This window comes from Boleophthalmus pectinirostris, unplaced genomic scaffold (assembly GCF_026225935.1).
Source record: "Boleophthalmus pectinirostris isolate CB_2022bp ecotype Guang Dong unplaced genomic scaffold, ASM2622593v1 HiC_scaffold_16, whole genome shotgun sequence".
NCBI lineage: Eukaryota > Metazoa > Chordata > Actinopteri > Gobiiformes > Gobiidae > Boleophthalmus > Boleophthalmus pectinirostris.
The window spans coordinates 10,302,191-10,322,290 of record NW_026571095.1 but is presented as its reverse complement, the minus strand read 5'-3'; the positions used below and the strand labels follow the sequence as shown (position 1 = coordinate 10,322,290).

The following is a 20,100-nucleotide window of genomic DNA, read 5'->3' as shown; positions in this document are numbered from 1 at the left end:
TACAGGCCCTCCACCAGAAAAGCTACGTAATGCACCTTTAATGGAAACCAACAGCAATACAAACAGAAACTGGGAAACATGGAGACAACGCACAACATTTAGTGTGAAATTTTACCCCATCACATTCCTGGAAGCCCCAACAGTGACAAAATCCACAGGAACAACAGAAAAAATTGAGGCAAAAGAGAAAAATTGAGGATCACAGCTATATTCACAACACATAAAATCACGGAAAAATCTACAGTGCAACAAAAGGAACAAAAATCATTAATTATTGCCACATTGAAATCCGAAATAGACAACAGCAAAATAACACATGGTTGGTAAAGTAAAATATCACAGAAATCACATTAAAATATCTGTGGGGATTTAACACCGATACATTTTCATGCCCAGTGTATTTTGTAATGTATTCTGATATCAGAGTATTGTATTCTGAATATTTAGAATACTTTTACATCGAGTTGCATTTAAATTAGAGTGTAAAAACGTAATATAGTATTAATTGCAGCTTTATATTTGTTTCACTGTTTTTAAAGCGTTTCTTATCACTTGATTTGAGATAGAAAAACCACACATGCACTCACCGCAGTCTAATGTCTACTTTTAGTCTCTGATTCTGTGCACTTTAAATCCCATTTGTACGTAATGTATTCCTTTGATTTTAGAAAAGTAACTGTATTCTGTACACCACCAAAGAGTATCTGTAGTGGAATATAATTACCATACTCAAAATGTGTAGTCAGAATATGTATTCTCAGTACACACTTCCAGTACCATAGAAATCACATTAAAATTCTGTTTTTGTTTTTTTGTGTAGTTTTGTGTGTGTGACGAGATGGAGAGAGGGGTGGGTTCTGAAGGTTTATTTATTTGTTTATATCTGTATCGTTATGTATAATTTAAAAACTGAGAAGATAAAGATTTTATTAAAAATATATATATATCTGTGGGGGTTTAATACCGCTACAGCATCCCCAGTATTTTAAGTAATAAAAAATCAGATTGGAGATTTAAAAAGAAGGTTGTTGAGTACAATGGTGCGGTGAGTCAGTCTTTAGTCATCGGCAGCAGCAGCATCATCATGACTCACGTTAGGGCGAAGGCTATGAGTGCTCCCACCACCACGATGAAGTCCAACAGATTCCACATATCACGGAAATATGAACCGTCGTGGAGGATCAGGCCTTGGTCAATCATCTGGAGGTTAGGACACATGCACACAGTCTAACTCCAATAAAAGAATGAGACAAATATCTGTATAAGCAAGCTCTCACCTTAATGATCATCTCAAAGGTGAACACTCCAGTGAAGACGTAATCAAAGTAGCGCAGGACCTAAAGCAAAGAAAATAAAAATGTGGAAAATTAGCTAGAGGAATTAAAGAGGAGGTATTTTACTTCTATGGGGTATTAACTTTTATTGTTTTGAACAGGCGATATTCACAGAAAACAACATATTAACATGTTTTTAACAATATATTAACATGTAATTTTTGTTTTTGATGCTCTGAGTCTTCCGTACTTTCTGCCTTTATGCTCTCCATGCATAAACTCCTTTTTCAGAGCGCCATCACAATACAGTTAGTGTGCATCTCGCTAATAAATCTACTGCATATCACATCAGGTTTGTCAAGTTGCTGTGTACAGTTTTGTATCACGTTTTTTGTATATTTATGAATAATTGTCGAGTGGGAGCATGGATGATGTAGGCTTGTGGGTTGAGCACTGGATAGAATTTTACTGCTAACTGTATTAACATGCATGGATGAAATTTAAAACCTCTTCGGGCATGTTTTTGATGAGGGAATAACATTGTAAAAAGCTAAAAAAAAAAAAATCTAGTTTGCATAATTCCCCTTTTTAATAAGCCTGGTCAACCATCTAAGCTAGTTTATACTTACAAGTGTCTCTTTTTAGGCCAAATGAATGTTTTGAATTTTGAATTTATGATAGTTATTAACATAAATAGGTCAGATGTGTTGCATTATAGCATTATTAGCTATGAGAAGCCAACTGTGTGGGGTCTACAAAACAAGTTATTCAAATATTCTGGTTCCTATTTGCTTTCTGTACAATTTACTAAATCTTCTGGTAGGGCATGCAGTATTTTTTAGGTACAGTGACTAGCTAGCAAGCAAGAAGGCTCTGGATTTAACTCCTTTGCTACCCTGGCCTTTCTGTGCATAGTTTGCATGTTCCTCTTTTGACTGGGTGAGTTTCCTTCAGCTGCTCAGGTTTCATCCATCAACCCAAAACAGACACCATGGGTAAAATCCTCCAGGTAAGGTTTTCCTGACCAAGCCTAGATCAGGATCAGGAGATGGGTCACCGGGTGCACACTGCTCTTAACAGGTTGCCCCAATAACGTCAAATGCAAAAGACAAATTTACAGAGATATGTATATATATATATATATATATATATATATATATATATATATATATATATATATAATATATAAAGTGTACCTTAACCTTAAATCTAAATATCTCAAGCTACCCAGAACACAGACAATTCTAAGTGTGAATGAAAAGTATTGATCTTGTGATTTAGTATTTTAGCAAATATGTTAACATTACTCACTGGACAATAAGTAGTCATTAGTAGTGATTAGACTTAGTGATCATAGTTTCGCACCTTGTTTCTTTCTGAATTGGTGCAGACTGGGTCCTCAGCTGCCAGTGCAATGCTGCTAGCCACAATTACGAGCAGGATGGTCATCTCAAAGTATCGCAGATTCACCACATAGTGACAAATCCTCCTTATGCTGCAGATAGAACACAGTAGCTTCACAAACCTGAAACATCTTGAGATATCATATTGGTTTTTACACTGTCTTACGGGTTAGAAGCTTTGAAGATGAACATGCTGTCTGGAGCTGGAGGTTTGGGCGGAGGTAAGGGTGGTGGCTCCTCCTCCTCTTCTTCGTCTGTTTCGTCATCTTCTTTCTCTTTCTGTTCACACTGATATGCCTCCAGCTCTTTACTGCTCCCTACAACAGAAGACATTTGTGAGAATAGCTGTGAAAATGTTATAGTTGGATGTGAAAGGCTGCCACAAAGGGCAAGTGAGTCACCAGTGCAATAGGCTCATGTAAGGTTCAGTTATCATGTCAGAAACAAAGAGAGAAGATCCTTTCGCCTCAACACACAGTTCAGGAGCCTCTGTTTATTTGTAAGTAAAACCAACCACTTTCACATGCGTGAGTAGCGATAATTACTATATCGACTTAACGTTCAATATATGGAAGTTGGAACAATATATTTTTGGGGTCCATATTTATGACATGTACTTTTTCTTTACATTACTTGACTTTGCGGTTATTTTTGGCTGTACAATCAGATTTAAAGGTGCACTGTGCAACTTTTCTGCTGGTGGGTCCGCTAGATATTATTGCTCTGCTTGAAATGTTCCGTAGTATGACATTAAACAGCTCTACCTTACATTTATTAAACTGCAGGTTGTTTCACAGCTCAAAAATATCTAGACCAAGTTACAAGTCAGATCTGTGGAGAGGTAACCCCACTCAGAGCCAGAATGCCTGTTTTTCTAGGTATTTTGGAGCTATAAAACCTGTAAATTGTAAATATAAAGATCTGTTTAATGCCATACTGTGGAACATTCTATCATATGCATAGAAACAAGGAGGTAACCAACCCTCAGCTAAAAGGTTACATAGTGCACCTTTAAGTTTGTGCACAATTCCCACAGATGCCCTGCTAACTGCTAATTGTACAGACCACTGCACAGACAAGGAGAAGATCACGGTTCAGAAGTTGCTGTGATGAGGAAAGTGCTACCTGTCATTGGCGTGAGCTCCAGCAGAGGTTGTGATGACATGTCAATTGCCACGCTACTCTCCATTTTGTGATGTTTGAACGACCCCATGGTCCTGGGGTGGTTCTCTGTTTCCATGGTGCTGGGGCTGTACTCCGTGGCCTCCTGTGCCGTCTCTATGGGGATTTTCTGGTGTTCGTACTGATCTGACTGAGCATCCGTCTGCCCCGGCCAGTTACAGTCTACCAGCGGCTGGCACTCAGGGGGGTCTGGGACATCTGGGTCTTCGATGGAAGCTCTGGAATTCATAATAAAACGGTTAGTGAACAGTAAATGATGAAATAACAACATTAGAGCGGCAAAATGAATCATGAAATTTATATGAACGCAATTAGCAAATCTCAAAGGCTGCAGTTGTTTAACTACATAATTTCCTTCGCAAACAACTAAATATCCTGCATTATCTGGATAAAACAGCTATTCCTGTAGTTTAAATCTGTACAAAGATGTTCTGAAATGTTATTCTTGTATTAGTTTGTCTGTTCATATTTTAGCCTTTTTGTCAATTCTTCTGGATAGGTTTAAAATGTGAACTTTGAACAGAATCCAATTTTTTATAAATTAGAAATTAATTTCAAATAGCAATGCCAAAAAATCACAGTTATATCACAATCACAGAGATATTCAGTCTAAGACAACATAGCAGATCAATACAATTCAAATTATTTGTGATTATATAAAAGTCACAGAAGGATTTAATCTGTAATCTTTATCACAAAAATTTAATAAACCTATGCATTATTTCGTCACATATTAGAGAGTTATATAATACTTTGGGTAGTAATATTGTATTAGAGAGTTGGTAAGTTGGTAAGAGCAAATGGTAAGTTTTCTAACTGCAATGACCTAATAAAAATATGAAGTGATATGGCCCATAACTTATAATGTTTTTTTAATACAAAAATAATAATATGTGGCCTTACTTTCTGCTCTCCTCTCCCACATCAGCATATGGATTCACAATACACGTCCCATCTTCATCTTGTACAACTTCAGTCTTCTCTCTCTCTTCCTCTTTCTCATCTTGCTCGTCCAGCACCCTCGGGTCCTGGCTGAGTGACCTTTTGACCTTTGCCCCTTCATTCGGAGCCAGCGTGCAGTCCAGACTCTTGGCCTCTGCTCTGGCCTCTCTGTGCCTGTGTCTCCTGTGCCTGGCCCCATCCTCAATCCCTCTGAATTTACGCGCCATCCTGTGACGGCTCCCCCCAGTGGTGCGGTGGTTGGAGGCGGGTGCTTTCTCCTCTGAGATCTTCACCAGAGGCTCAGAGGTGGGGGGTTCTGGGATGGGAATGCTTATAGACTGTGGGTCTGATTCGGACATGGGCGATTCGGGGAAGCGGGCCGAACTCACTTCAGAGGACAGGGCAGGGGCGTGGGGGATAGTGGGAGTCTCTGCTGTGTCTTCTGTGGGGCTCCCGAACAGCTCCTCTCGGCTGGCCATCTGACGACGTTTGCGTAGCTGGTTGGCCCTTTGCTCCCACACGGACATATTGACCTTCCTTCGTCTTTCGCGGCGATTGGCGAAAGTTCTGGAGCTGTTCAGGGGCTGTTCGTCCGCAGCTCCAGTCCCTCCATCGGCCTCCTCTGGGAAGTTAGGTCGACCTCTGTGGATGGCTCGCTTCCTGTACAGGTAAGGTCTCCGTCTGCCACTAAAGAACAATACAGTGTTCTATTAGAACGAGAACTGCAACATTATGTTTTAAAGAGGCATTGTGTAACTTTTGCTGGTGGAGGTGGGTCTGTCAAATGCTTTTCACTATGGAGATGTTACTGCTTTGTCTGGATTGTTCCACAGTATGACCTTAAACAACTCTTTTACATTTATCCAATTACAGTTAATTATAGCTCAAAAATATCTAGAAAAACAGGCATTCTGACTGTGAGATGGGTTGCTTCTCCACAGATCTGACTTGTGACTTAGACAGAAAGATAGAAATGTTTATTACCATTCTGTGAACTATTTCAGACAAAGCAATAACATCTCCCTGAAAAATAGCATTTGGCAGACCTTCCACCAGAAAAGATACATAATGCATCTTTAATTTTTTCAACAGTCAAATAATTGAAATAAAACAAAATCAAAACTTTTTCCATGACACTTACAGTAGGTTAGTGTCATGTTAGTGGAAACCAAAACAAACATTATCCATAAAAATGTGAAATACTTAAACACAAAACATACATAGAATTTAAAATATATTTGACTGATCAAGTAAAAAATAGCACAAAATCAAAAGGAAGTGCAGGATTGAAGTTCTAACGATGTAAACAATATCGGAGAAGGGTAAATAGAAAAAGAAGGAGATGCCGGTGGGACAGAGATGCATACAGTTGTACTTACTGGTGTTCAGATTCTTGTTGTCCATGAAATCAATGAGTGACCATTTGAAAACAAGACATTAGAGTTGGACACAGAACATTGCTCTGACACTGACCAAAACACACTCGTAAGAGCCATTCTGTTATTGAGTGATACTGCTTTTAAAGATAAAGACAGTTGTGAACAGTAAGTATGTAGAATCCAGTGGCAATAATAATATATTCTAATAATGATAATAATTACCATTTTGGTCAGTGCAGTAAAACAGTCATAAAACAAGACAGGATGAGTTCAGCAGAGCACAGAAATGCAAGTTCAGTCTCCAGACATCTGCAACATAAGACCAACATATAAATACAGACAACAACAGACAGATGAAACACTCAGAGTCAGATTTGCAAAAGAATTCATAACAAAACTGAGATACTTCTTCTGTATAAGAAAAACATAACGTCTCATGAAACAAAAAGATCATCAGTGCAGGTGAACCAGGAAGTCAACAAACACCAATGGAATCAAATCACCATGGAAACACATGTTTAATACTTGGGGTGGCCAAATACATGTAAAGTCATGCTTTTTATCAGGCATCATTCAGTGTTTATTGCATCTAGTCAATAATGCCCAAAACATGCCTTTGTCCATGCAGAAAGGCCTAGAGGTCCACACAGAGCATTAAAATGAATCTGTAATGTAACCACAAATTTAAAATGAGTTCATAATTAAACTGTACTGAACATACTGAGTTATACTATGCAGATCCGTGTTTTCCTTACAGCATGCAGACAGAAGTCACTGAGAAATGCCAAGGAATGTTGGATGCTGAGATCACCTTCACACAACTTTATAAAACCAGTAACTTACTCCGATATTAAGCCGTCTCTGCCTCTGGCATACCTCTGGTTGAAAAACTCCTCTTCCTCTTCTTCATCCTGACAAAGAGTATATGTACATTAAAGGTTCTATATTGTGCAAAATTGACTCTTGTTAGCTTTAAGGCATGTTAAAATGCTGTCACCTCACCAGAGTTTCGTTTTGTTTCATTCACACATGTTTGAGTAACTCTTTATTATTAGTCTGTGTACATCTCCAAAACTGAAAATGCTCTGTTCTACCTTGTCATGTTCTGAAGCAAGTTAACAGCTACCTTTTACTTTTTGTCCAGTAGAGACTGGCAATTCCAGGCCTGAAATTATCCTAATGATTCTATGGAGGTGTATGGAGTTTAAAAACACCCTGGAGCTCTTCCTGTATTATCACATGACATCACAAAGTGGAACAGAGTGTTTTCTGTTTGAAAGAAGATCTTAGCCTAAATATGCAGGGTTTGTGTGTTAAACATGTGTAAATGAAACAAAACAAGACAAGGTATGTTTGTAATTAGGAAACAACATTATAACATAGATCATAACATCCGAAAAAAATCTCACTGAATCATTAAAAGCTAAATCTCATTAATAAAATCACAAATATTTAAAATTTCACAACATGTGCTTTTGTACACTGACCTTTGTAAGCTCTTGTGCGTTTGCCAGATTATCCACAGCGATGGCCAAGAAGACGTTCAGTAGTGTGTCTGTTCACGAGATTGTTAAGAACGCGATGTAACATTTTATACCAAGACTGTATGGTATATGAGGGTTATTTGAAACTCATCACTACATTGTGCATCCTCAGCAGCTTTACAGCCTGTTCAGTATGGTGAACCCCATGAGTAGTCATGATAACAAATTTTGAAATGATATATGAAATTTATATATATATAGAAACGATAATATTGAAACCAAACCATAAAGCAGAATTATCCCCCAGTAAGTATTCTAAGCTGCAATGCATACATTTCAGAACACTTAAAGGTGTATTACGTAACTTTTGATTGAGGTAACCTGCTTGTTTCTATGGATATGTCACCGCTTTGCCTGGAATGTTCACAGTATGAACCTTGCCTTAAATTACAGATGGTTTTATAGCTCACGGATTGCCTCGCCACAGATCTGACCTGTAACTTGATCTGGTTTGGTCTCCACGAATATAGAAAGGTTTAATACCATACTGTGAAACATTCCAGACAAAGTAATAATATCTCCATGGAGAAAAGTATTTGATGGACCCTTCATTTGAAACGTTACACAATGCATCATTAAGTAATTAGACGTATAGTTCATAATTCAACCTTCTACAGCTAAAATCTTATCACACTGTAGAAAATATAACACAACATTTCCACTAATACAAAGAAAAAAATACAAATCACAATAAATCTTGACCCCCAAAAATTATTGTTCCATTTTAGTAAAAAAAAACCTCGACAAGGATACAGTTTCCAAACAGGGTGAGTACTATGAAGTATATAGATGACCACATGCCGTACTGCACTCCGCCTTGTGAGCGAATCCCATTGTACATCACCTCATTCCAGTCCTCTCCTGTCAGGATCTACAGACAAAAAATACATAAGGCACTGACATTTTTTAAAATCAGTGCTGAAATGTATTTAACTAAGAACATTTTCCATTTTGAAGGTGTGTAATTACTATGTGTAAAAAAAAAAAGTGTAAAAATCAAAACACTGAGGACTGGTTTTACAGTGGGTCTTTTGTGAAATTGTTCATGTCTGAATTCATGTTCTGTGTGGGCGGGGAGCGGAGGTACGGGGCAGAGAGAGGGAGAATAGAGAGAAAAAGGGAGAAAAGGAGAAAAGAGAAAAAAGAGAAAAGGGAGAGAGAGGAGAAGAGAGAAGAGGGATAAGAGAGAGAGAGAAAGACAGAGAGGTGGATAGAGAGAGAGAGACGAGGAAGAGAAAAAAGAGAGGGGGGATAGATAAAGCGAGAGATAAAGAAAGAGGAGGATAAAGAGAGGACAGAGGGAGAGGAAGAGGGAGGGAGAGAGAGAAAGAGATAGGAGGAGCAGTACAGATAGAGAGAGACAATGTATAGAGAGGACAGAGACAGAGGATAGAGAGAGAGAAAAAGAGGGAATAAATAAATAGAGAGAGAGGGGGGGGAGAGAAAGAGAGAGAGAATAGAGAGAGAAAGAGGGAGGGAGAGAGAGAGAGAGAGAGAAGAAGAGCGAGACGAGGATAGAGAAAGAGGATAAAAAGAGAGAGAAAAAGGGAGGGAGAGAAAGACAATCTATAGAGAGGACAGAGACAGAGGATAGAGAGAGAAAAAGAGGGAATAAATAAATAATTTAATAAATAAAGAGAGAGAGAAAGAGAGGAGGGGACAGAGAGAGAGAGGGAAAGAGAAAGAGAGAGAAAAAAGAGAAAAAGAGGAGGAGGAGGAAGAGAGAGAAAGGGGATAAGAGAGAGAGAGAGGTGTATAGAGAGAGGATGAGGAAGAAAAAGTGAGAGGGAGGATAGAGAGAGCAAGAGATAGAGAGAGGATGATAGAGAGAAAAACAGGTAGAGAGAGAAAAAAGAGAGAATAAATATATAAATAGAGAGTGAGAGATAAATGAGATAAACAGAGAATATAAATAAAGAGAAAGATATGAGGACGATGACAGAGAGAGAGAAAAGGAGGACAGAGAGAGAGAGAGAGAAATACAGAGACAGAAAGTGGGAAAGAGGGCAAAAGAAAGCGAGAGATGGATAGAGAGCAGTTCAAATCTGTTCTTGGGTTGAGAAATTTCACAGCATGCAGTGTGGATGTGTCATGTGAAGAGACCAGAAAGAGGCGAACCTGAAACACGGTCATGATGGCAGCTGGAAACGTGTCAAAGTTGGTGGGAGTGTAATCCTCGAAAATGAACCTAAAAGGGAAACACACAGGAGCGGAGGGGTCAGGCGTGCAACCAATCAGAGCTCAGACGAGATGAGGAGCTGGTGTATTTTCATTCAAACAGCTCCTTGACTCATCACCTATTTACAGTCTCCTTCCCCGCTGTAGATGCAAGCCAGAGATAAGTCTGTGCCAATTAGTTTAAAATTAAAGTTCACAACTGACTCACCACATAGGAGATTCCACTTATTTCATTGAACATTTAGGCTAAAGGCAATACAAACAATCTGTCACCGTTCTAACTGCCAATAAATTATTTAATCAAAAGCACACACTTTAAAGGTCCTATATTACGCAAAATTGACTCTTGTGAGCTTTAAGACATGTAATGCTGTTACCACCTCAAAACATGCCTGTTTCATTTAAAATATTATTAATTTGTCTACATCTCTTAAGCTCAAAAATGCTCTTGTGCACCTTGTGATGCCATGAAATGCTAGTCTTCAAGTTAACAGCTACCTTTTACCTTTAGTTCAGTAGTGATTGCATAGCATTTTCAGGGTATCCCCAGGTTTGACTACCCCAAATTTAAGACTTTTTAAGACCTTTTTGAGACCACTTAAATGAAATTTAAGACCAACATCGCACCCATTATGCGAGCGAAAAACACCAGATCCATATCTAATAATGACCAACCAACTACCGGTACTATATCTAGAATCTAAGAGCCACTGTGGATTAAACCTACACTTCCCCAAGATCCATCCAACGTCTTCCTCCGACTGTACTGATTGTTTACTCATTGTCACTGGTGCCAGAAACCGAAGTATTGTTTATGCATACTCCAAATTAGATGTTTATTCACGTTACATGAGTTCACGCTGTGTTATTTCCCTCTCCCTCCATTTAACATTGCATTGCAGCCTGGGTGAGTATACAAAAAAAAATAGGCTCATGAAATTTAAGACCTTTGTGAAAAAAATAAGACTTGGACAACATATTTTAAGACTTTTTAAGGTCTTATTTTAGAACATGAAATTTAAGACCTGAAAATATGAAATAAAACACAACTCCAGATTTGTTTGTGATGAGGAGACAACACTGTAATATAGATCAGGAAATAGCATAATATGGGCCCTTTAAACATGTGAAATTGTCATTATTAACTTGTGCAAGGCATAGAAAAAGTGAATTCATTTTTTTTTCAAATCCAGTCATTCAAATGTTTTCAAAATACACAGACTTATACTGTAAACAATGCAGACAGACAGTGTTGCGGTATGTGCATGAGGAGTTGAAGGTGTCTTTTAACTTTTTTTCAGTACCTTCCACCAAAGAGCTGCATCCCGAGCAGAGCGAAGACCACGATGAAGAGGAAGAGGAGGAAGAGCAGGCTGATAATGGACTTCATAGAGCTCATCAGAGAAACCACCAAGTTTCTCAGAGAGGCCCAGTACCTGCAGAAGAAATACATATTTACTATTTTGGATTCCAGTAAGTGCCCGCTTTGTGCCCTATTTACTTATGCACTCACTTTGTGATCTTAAAAATTCTCAGCAGTCTCAGAGCCCTCATTACACTTATCCCAAAAGACATCCCGGGCCGGAAAAAACCCCACACCACCTCAAAAATACTTCCAATAATGACCTGAAAAAAAAACATGATTTAAAAATGCATTAATTTGGACAAAGTACATGTCATCCTAGTATTTTCTCAATGTTTTTTAATTTGGGAGTATTATGCTAAATCAACCTTTTGTCCATCAAAAAGTAAACTGAACTAAAACTAAAAGGTAACATGGTGATAAATATAAGAAATGCACCAATACAGCTTTCTCAGTCCCGAAAACGATATCATTAAGTATTTGCAGATATCCAACTATTTCCTTTAAATACAATTACCGTTTACAACTTATCACACAAGATATCAAACTGTGCTATACAACTGTTATTTATCCTTCACATCACAACAGAACAGCTTTGTATGAATAAGAGTTCAAACATTATGCGATGTTCTAGGTCAAAATTAGCTTGTATTATATCTAATTAAAGGCCCAACCTGGATATCAGCTTAACCGATATAAGGGAACCAATATCTGATCCAGCTCATCTAGCATAGGTATTGGTGCATCCCTACTAAATAATGTTATCTATTAGCAATTAATACCCCATAGAAGTGTAATACCCTCTCTTTTATCTCTAACAGTTGATAAAATTGTTTCCACGGTAAAAGAAAATAATATATTTTGATCAGAATCTGAACACTGCATACATGACTTTTTAGAATTCTCTTAGCAAACTATCTTGTTCTGAAAGTATTTGGAGATATAGGTTTCTGGTTTATTTAATTCATCAGAGTATGAAATATGAGAACTCACCGCACAGTCAAAGCAGTTAAAAGATGAGTGAAAGTAGAGTCTGAATCCAAGGCCGTACATTTTCAAACACATCTCCGCCAGAAACAGACCCAGAAAAACAAACTCTGCATAGTCTGTGGAGGAAAAAAACATCATATGTTAAAATTCATAACTTTATATTTTTCCATTTAAAGGTCCAACATGATGCAAAATTGACTCTTTTGAGCTTGTAGCCATGTTAGAATAGTGTTACCTTCTCAAAAACATACCTGGAGTTGTATTTGTTCCACCTTGTGCATGAAGTGGTAGATTGCAAGTTAACAGCTACCTTTTACCTTTTTCTTGGTAGAGATAGGTAATTCCAGGCAGGAATCGTCCAAATAATTCTAGCAATGGTGTATGAAGTTTAAAAACATAGTCGAGCACTTCCTGTATTGCAACATGATATCAGAAGGTGGAACAGTGTTTTCAGTTTGAGAGAAGAACTTCATCTTAAATATGCCATTTTTGTGTGTTAAAAGTGTGAATTAAACTAAATATAACTCCAAGTATGTTTTGATGAGACAGCATCATGACATAATAAAATATTGTAATATTGTTCTGACATATAATATAAGTTGGTAGTACACACAGAGGAAGATGGTGAGCCAGTCGGGCTGGTCGTGGTGCACGATGGCCACACAGATGGTGTTGAGGGCCACCAGGCTGAGCACGAGCAGGTAGAAGGTGTCTGTCTTAACCATGCGGCGGATAGAGATTCGTAACATTCTCTCTTTACGGCGCAGGTATGCAGCCGGACCTCGCCGACCACTGCGAAAATTCATCCTGCACCGGGACATGCCTCAGAGACACAGGGAGAGAGGAGTAAGACCAAGCACATCTTTAATTCACTCAATTCACTCAAGTCACTGTTACTCTTTATTTATTGAATAATTTAATCTGTCTTTATGATGCAATGTAAATAATCCATAGTTATACCCACTTATTGTACAAATAATATAAAATACTGAGCTGTCGACCACTGCGGAAATTCATCCTGCACCGGGACATGCCTCAGAGACACAGGGAGAGAGGAGTAAGGCCAAGAACATCTTTACTGGTACAATTCACTCGATTCACTCAAGTCACTGTTACTCTTTATTTATTGAAAAATTTTATCTGTCCTTATGATGCACTGTAAATAATCCATAGTTACAGCCACTTATTGTACAAACAATGTAATATACTGAGCTGAAATTCATCCTGCTCCGGGACATGCCTCAGAGACACAGGGAGAGAGGAGCAAGACCAAGAATATCTTTACTGGTACAATTCAATTGATTCACTCAACTCACTGTTACTCTTTATTTATTTGATCATTTAATCTGTCCTTATGATGCACTGTATATAGTCCATAGTTACAGCCACTTATTGTACAAATAATATAATGCACTGCCAACCGCTACGGAAATTCATCCTGCACCATGCCTCAGAGACACACAGGGGCAGGAAACCAGTTACTACAAATATAAAACATCTGAAACACTTTATTTTAGGCTACATGCATTAATATCTAACTAGCTGCACAATTCTGAGTTTATTTTGTTCTTATTAACATCTTATTCAGCATACCATTATGCTGCGTGGTATTACCCCTTAGCAACACTCATAGTTCAAGTACAAAAATGTTTTACATCATAATAATAAGCAGCAGGAATAATTTTATTGATGGGAAGTGCTAGTAGCATCAAAGAAGCAGTAGAATAAGGATATGCAGAATGAGACTAATAAGGCCCAAATAAATATTTATGAACCACTTCTTACTTACTTACTTGAACCACTTCTTACGGTACTTACTTACTGTTACTTAATACATTTAATACTTCTTACCAGTTAAGTATTAAGTGACTAGCAATTATTAGTAGTACAATTATTCTGAAAAATCAATTGACGGAATTTTCACTTATGAGTAAAACATCTGTTGATCTTACCTTATATTATCTTATCTTACCAGCTTCTGTTTAAAGTGGACTTCTCACACTACATTGTAATGCAAAAAATGTTAAAACCTAACCTATAATGCAGTTTTACTCCAAGATATAAATTATTATAACTCCTGTATAACCACATAAACCAAAGTGAATTTATGACAGACTCACTGGCAGTGGACATGTCTGTGTAAGTTTTGTCATCTCCCGGGGCTCCTCTTCTCGCTCCTGTTTTCTTACTGGCTCGCTTCAGCACTGGAATATAATATCAAATAAAACAAATGTACAAGATGATCATTTATAATACAGTATATACTGGTACATAAATTCCAGACCATAGCAATGTACGTTGTTAAATTCATTTTTTTTCATTAAACGGTTGCATTGAATTTATTAGTATCCTACAGTTTATATTTTTATAAATCATATTAGTATTTAATGATTATTTTTTGGGTAATCGTTTAAACTAGCTGTAACAATTATTCTCTGGATTAATCAATTCATCTTTTTGATTTGTACTAAATTTGGCCGAGATGAAGCTGAAAAAACTCCAATTGAACATGTTAATTGCATGTTTAAAGTCTGTTTAAAAAGTCAGTTTAAAGTAGATTTTTATAGTCCAGATAACAACTATTCAGTGACTAAATTTGATTAGGATTATCTCAGTAATTTATATTTTTTAGTTCAGTGTACCGTATTAACTTTTCTCTGCTCTTATTCATACAATTTTGAACAGCTCCAGCAGGCTCAGATTTAACTTACCGTCTAATGGAGATCGCCCTGAATTCTTACTCTCCTCTGCCAGCATTACCTCCTCTATAAAACAGAAACGCAGAAATATACTCCATAAATATCCCATAATGTACCAACCACACACACATACACTGTACACAAGAGGTAATATGTCCTTTAGGCTGTCTGTAAACACTTTGAACATCAGAGACCAAAGTGCTGAAAAGGCTCCATCCAAGGGCCTGTGTGACCTTGTTTAGAAAAAATCTCTTCTTCTCTGTTCCATTTGCTGTCTCTACCTTCCTACACTCTCCCACGAATTGCACTCAATAACACGCACAACAACTCCCTCCCTCTCTCTTTCTCTCCCTCCCTCTTTCTTTCTCCCTATCTGTGTCTCTGCCTCCCCCCCATCTCTCCGTCTCTCTCTCTTTCCATCTCTCTCTTCCTCCCTCTCTCTCTCACGCCTGCATAGCCACAAACACAAATTTAAGAAAGTGAGTCAATATCACCTTTCCTCACTCTCTATTGCGTGGGTGACAGCGATGTGGATAGCCATTACATCTTTGAATGTGTGTGTGGCTCTACAGATATACAGTAGCTCTATAACACTGAGCCTAGTAGCAGAGAGGGAGCCACGCGAACTGAGAAATGACATCTGACCAGTGTATTCAATCTACAGGCACTTGGAGGATCTATACGAGTATCTCTGATGGAAGTTATAATGTCAAGAGAAACAGGCTTGTCATATACAAAATGTAAGCTGATATGAGCTGAGATATATTTGCATTGCTATATTTCTTTCTGTATTTTATTTTGACTTGTGCTAAACATTTATATAATTATGCCTTATCTGACCCCAGTCTCTTGCTATTTTTGCTATTAACTTAGAAATTATTACTACTGTGTCCAAATAATTTCCCTTGTGAATCAATAAAGTTTGTCTAAGTCTAAGTCTATGATGAGAGAAAAAAAACAAACAAAACACAACCAGTCTCATATAGGGGCAGGTGTCTACAAATGAGTCACATATTACTTAGGATTTCTTACACATGCACACAAACCACAAACTGGGTCTTAACATGGAAATAAACCCAGACAGGACCAAGACAAAACCAGAACAAGATCAGGACCAAACCAAGTCAACATCAGGACTAAACTGGGCTCAAACCAGGAACAAATGAGACAAGATCAAACCCACAGTTACTAATTTTATAATCCATCCAAGAAAATCACCAAATGATGTCAAAATTTAATGACAAATTCAGGTCATACAATCAGACTCCTTATTCTGGTTTCGCCTCATGTTTATCTCCATGAAGATGTTATTGCTTTGCCTGGAATATTCCACAGTGTGGCCAACTACTTTGTATGCAGTTAATTACAGGTGTTTCCGTAGCTAAAAATAACTTGGAAAAACATGCTTTCTCTCAGCACATTTGACCTGTAACTTGACTATGTGACCTCACCTGCTTGTCTCCATGAAGATGATGGGTATTTAATACCATACTGTGGAATTAGTAAGTAAAGTAAGTAAATTCATCTTTGGAGATAAGCAGGTGAATGCCTTGTCTCAAGAAAAGTAACATAGTGTGCCTTTAAATATATTTCAACTAAATGCATAGATATAAATTATATTATATATAGTGTCAAAATGTAGAGAAGGGTTCAGCAGTGGTCATCTGGATGCTGTTTTTGCAATCAGGCTTCAATCCAGAAGCAAATTGATGGTAGTGGCTTGAGAATCTATATTACTTTAAGTCCAGGCTCAAAAGGATGCCCTTGTTTACTAGCTAACATCATGATGGCAAAAAAACTCCAATAATCTATAAGAGGAGAAACAAACAGTTAAAAAGTTTAAATATTTCTTTAAAAGGTGTGAGTGATACCTGCTCTGTCAATCCAGGCCCTGTACCCATTTAGCTCTCGCTCCACCTGCTGCTGGCGACGCAGCTTCATAAAGGCTCTTCTGTTCTCTACCCTCTCCCTCTCTTTGGCAAACTCACTGTGAAGAAACAAAAACATAAAAAATCATTAGACAAAGACAGACACGTATATTGTTTATAACAAAATATCCTGCAAAAAGAGCTGATGATGCACTTTAACTTTTGAAACGTTTTTGGTTGGGCATCCGTCACCTGCTTGTTTCCATGAATATGTCATTGCTCTGATTGGAATGTTCCACATTATGACATTAAACAGCTCTACCTTACATTTGCTAAATTACAGGTGGTTTTATAGCTCAAAAATACCTAGAAAAACAGGCTTTGGGACTGTGAGCGAGGTTGCCTCTCCAAAGATCTGACCTGTAACTTGGTCAGGTTTGGTCTAAATGAAGATAGAAAGGTTTAATTCAATACTGTGAAACATTCAAAACAAAGCTCCCACAAAGAAAAGCATTTGGTAAACCTTCCACAAGAAATTTAGACAATGCACCTTTAAATATTGCAATAAACGATAATACTGAAACTACATTATGCCACTGACACAAAGCAGATCAATCCCAGTAAACCATTTTTAAATATACAGTATCACTAAAAGGCCTGAGCTCTAAGATATAAATATCAGAATTAAGCTTTTTTTTTTTGCCATAGAAGTTATTTATTCTATCCTATACAGCGCAAATCTCATCACAGTTCAGAAAAATTGCTAAAATCTCTGCACTATTGCTAAGAAACTCTTCACACAATAAATACTGAGCCCTAAAATTATAGTTCCAGCTTTCATATATTGAGTGACAAGTCCATATTGTAATGATTGTGATAGGTCTAAATAAATTATTTTTGTCAGTATTGCCAACCCCTGTCTCACTGTGACAAAAAATACTGTATAAAAATTAAGAGTGATACGTACCCAGACAGTACACCCAAAACCAGGTTGAGTACAAAGAATGAGCCAATGATGATGAGTGGGATGAAATACAGCCAGTTCCACGTGGGGCCCAAGGCATCATTGGTCTAAAAGAAAAGAAATGTAACATTCAATAACTTTGATTTCAGAGGTGGATAGAGTACTCAAAAATTTTACTAAAGAAAGAGTAATGTTATTTCAAAATAATATTACCTAAAGTGAAAAGAAACCTACCCAACCTTTACAGAGAATACTATTACAGCATAAACTGTATTATATTAGCATGAAAAGTACTCCAAGAAGTACAATAACTTTAAAAAGTTAATGTAACTCAGTACTACAGTAAATTGTACTTAGGTAAGCGTAACATTATTTCAAAATAATATTACCTAAGTAAAAGTACAAGTAGCGCTCCAAGACACTCCTCAGATAAGAGTAAAATAGTATGTGTGGAAACTATTTAAGTAAGAGTAATTGTACACAAATTGACAAGACGTATCAGATTTAGAAATGGTAATAGGTAATTAATTGGAAGTAATGAACAAAATCTGATATTTTCAAAGAGCAGATCACAGATTAAGAACACAGAAATTAAGAAGAAAAGAAAAAAGATTAATCCTATTTGAAGCAGCGATGCAAGAAATACAAAGGTTCAAATAATTTATGATTGTCAACATAAAGCTTTTGTCACTTGTAAACTTACTCACAGTGGGAGGAGTAACCAGAACTTTTACTCAAGTAGAGTACTTTTACACTATAAAATATATTACTGGAGTAAAAAGCAAGGTGTCTAAACTAGAGCCCGACCGATATGGATTTTGCTGTGGCTGATATGAAACCGGGATAATGGAAGTCGGAGCTGCCGATAGCCAGTATAATCGCCGATATATTTAGTGATGTAAAAATTCACTGTAAATGTTGAATTGTTTAAAAAACTTAGGTTTGGCTCTGGTGGATTTTAAATTGGGTTTATTTAGGCAACATTTATTGTTATTCTGCCTCTTTACATCATATTTACAGACAGTAGGTTGGCTTAATGGCATTTTTGCATCACATTCTAGACACTAGTGATTGGTATTCCAGTTCTTTTTAGAGAACCGGCTCTTTTGGCTCGGCTCACTAAAAGCTGCTGGTTCTTTTGGCTCCCAAGTGGCTCTTCAGATTGTTTTGTTGCAAGCAAGTCTAAAGCAGGACTGAATCAGGACTGAACCAGGTCTAAACCAGGACTGAAAAAGGACTAAACCGGGACTTATTTATTTTATGCTAAACTACAGTCAAATATGCTCGTTTTTTTGTTTTTGTTTTTTTTTAATCCTACGTACACGCAAATTTCTCAAAGTTTCGTTTTGAGCCGCTGCCGCTGTCAAACCACGAATCTGCACGCGGCGTGAAGAGAAAAAAAGTGAGAGAAAGAGAAAACACGGCTCCCAATAAGGATCAGGCTCCCGTCGTTCCCTTCAAAGAGCCGGTTGTAAGAGCCATTTCGTTCGCGACGGACCCATAACTAGTAAAGAAAGTGGCGCTATTAGCCTTTAGCCGTAAATACGTGCGCGCCGCGGTAATTAATTATATGCGCAAATGTCATAATTCACACGTCTATTCACAGCTCATTTACATATCAGTGCAGGTCCAGTAGCAAATATACGGCCAATATAGTCACTTTAGAACAGACCAATAGAAAACAGTCTGTTTATGTGCGGGAGCTACAGCAGCTAACCCATAACAAATGACAAAAACTAGCTTCAGAGTCGACATATTTCCAACACTCACCGCTTCATACAGGCTCCTCCTCACATCACAAATCTGCACTAATAAATGTCCTTTTAATCCAGACTCAAACCGATTGTCCGTAAAAAGAATATAATCTCTAATATATATATATATAATATATATATATATATAATCTAACCCTAACCCTTGGATCTGTGTCTGCAGGTGTAAACAAACACACGTGAGTGACGCGACTCTGTGGTGTGTTCAGGGACAGTATGGACACACACAGACAAATGACTCCGTAGATAAATACTGATGTGGAGCCACATATTAGGACATTTATCTGTCTGTAAATTGGATTAAATGAACAGAATGTAGAGAGTCTAAGCTTTATAACGAGGTATAACATGCCCACGTGAAATATCGGCCCCTATCAGCAAGCATATCGGCCGGTAGCCGATAAGCCTAAAGTTGCCCATATCAGCCGATAATATCGGCCAACCGATATATCGGTCGGGCTCTAGTCTAAACACTATCAGAAAAGCACAATTTCTTTAAAAAGTTAGTTGAGGAAAAATAAATGCCAATCTCAGTTTTTATC

The 20,100-nt window shown here is 37.5% G+C and overlaps 1 protein-coding gene across 1 annotated transcript in view; it reads right to left on the bottom strand.

The window, feature by feature from the left end:
* The window catches only part of cacna1eb (calcium channel, voltage-dependent, R type, alpha 1E subunit b), a 73,649-nt gene that overhangs the window by 13,628 nt on the left and 39,921 nt on the right, over positions 1-20,100 (bottom strand). The window contains exons 9-27 of the mRNA XM_055151906.1: positions 17,790-17,893; positions 16,826-16,941; positions 14,967-15,020; positions 14,376-14,459; positions 12,869-13,078; positions 12,259-12,371; positions 11,416-11,528; positions 11,207-11,338; positions 9,843-9,912; positions 8,478-8,595; positions 7,668-7,735; positions 7,024-7,091; positions 4,763-5,488; positions 3,803-4,077; positions 2,844-2,994; positions 2,640-2,769; positions 1,278-1,337; positions 1,094-1,200; positions 116-127 (exon numbers count right to left, since the gene is read on the bottom strand). Coding sequence (XP_055007881.1) covers positions 116-127; positions 1,094-1,200; positions 1,278-1,337; positions 2,640-2,769; positions 2,844-2,994; positions 3,803-4,077; positions 4,763-5,488; positions 7,024-7,091; positions 7,668-7,735; positions 8,478-8,595; positions 9,843-9,912; positions 11,207-11,338; positions 11,416-11,528; positions 12,259-12,371; positions 12,869-13,078; positions 14,376-14,459; positions 14,967-15,020; positions 16,826-16,941; positions 17,790-17,893 — 2,711 coding nt within the window. The remainder of the gene's footprint in view (positions 1-115; positions 128-1,093; positions 1,201-1,277; positions 1,338-2,639; positions 2,770-2,843; positions 2,995-3,802; positions 4,078-4,762; positions 5,489-7,023; positions 7,092-7,667; positions 7,736-8,477; positions 8,596-9,842; positions 9,913-11,206; positions 11,339-11,415; positions 11,529-12,258; positions 12,372-12,868; positions 13,079-14,375; positions 14,460-14,966; positions 15,021-16,825; positions 16,942-17,789; positions 17,894-20,100) is intronic.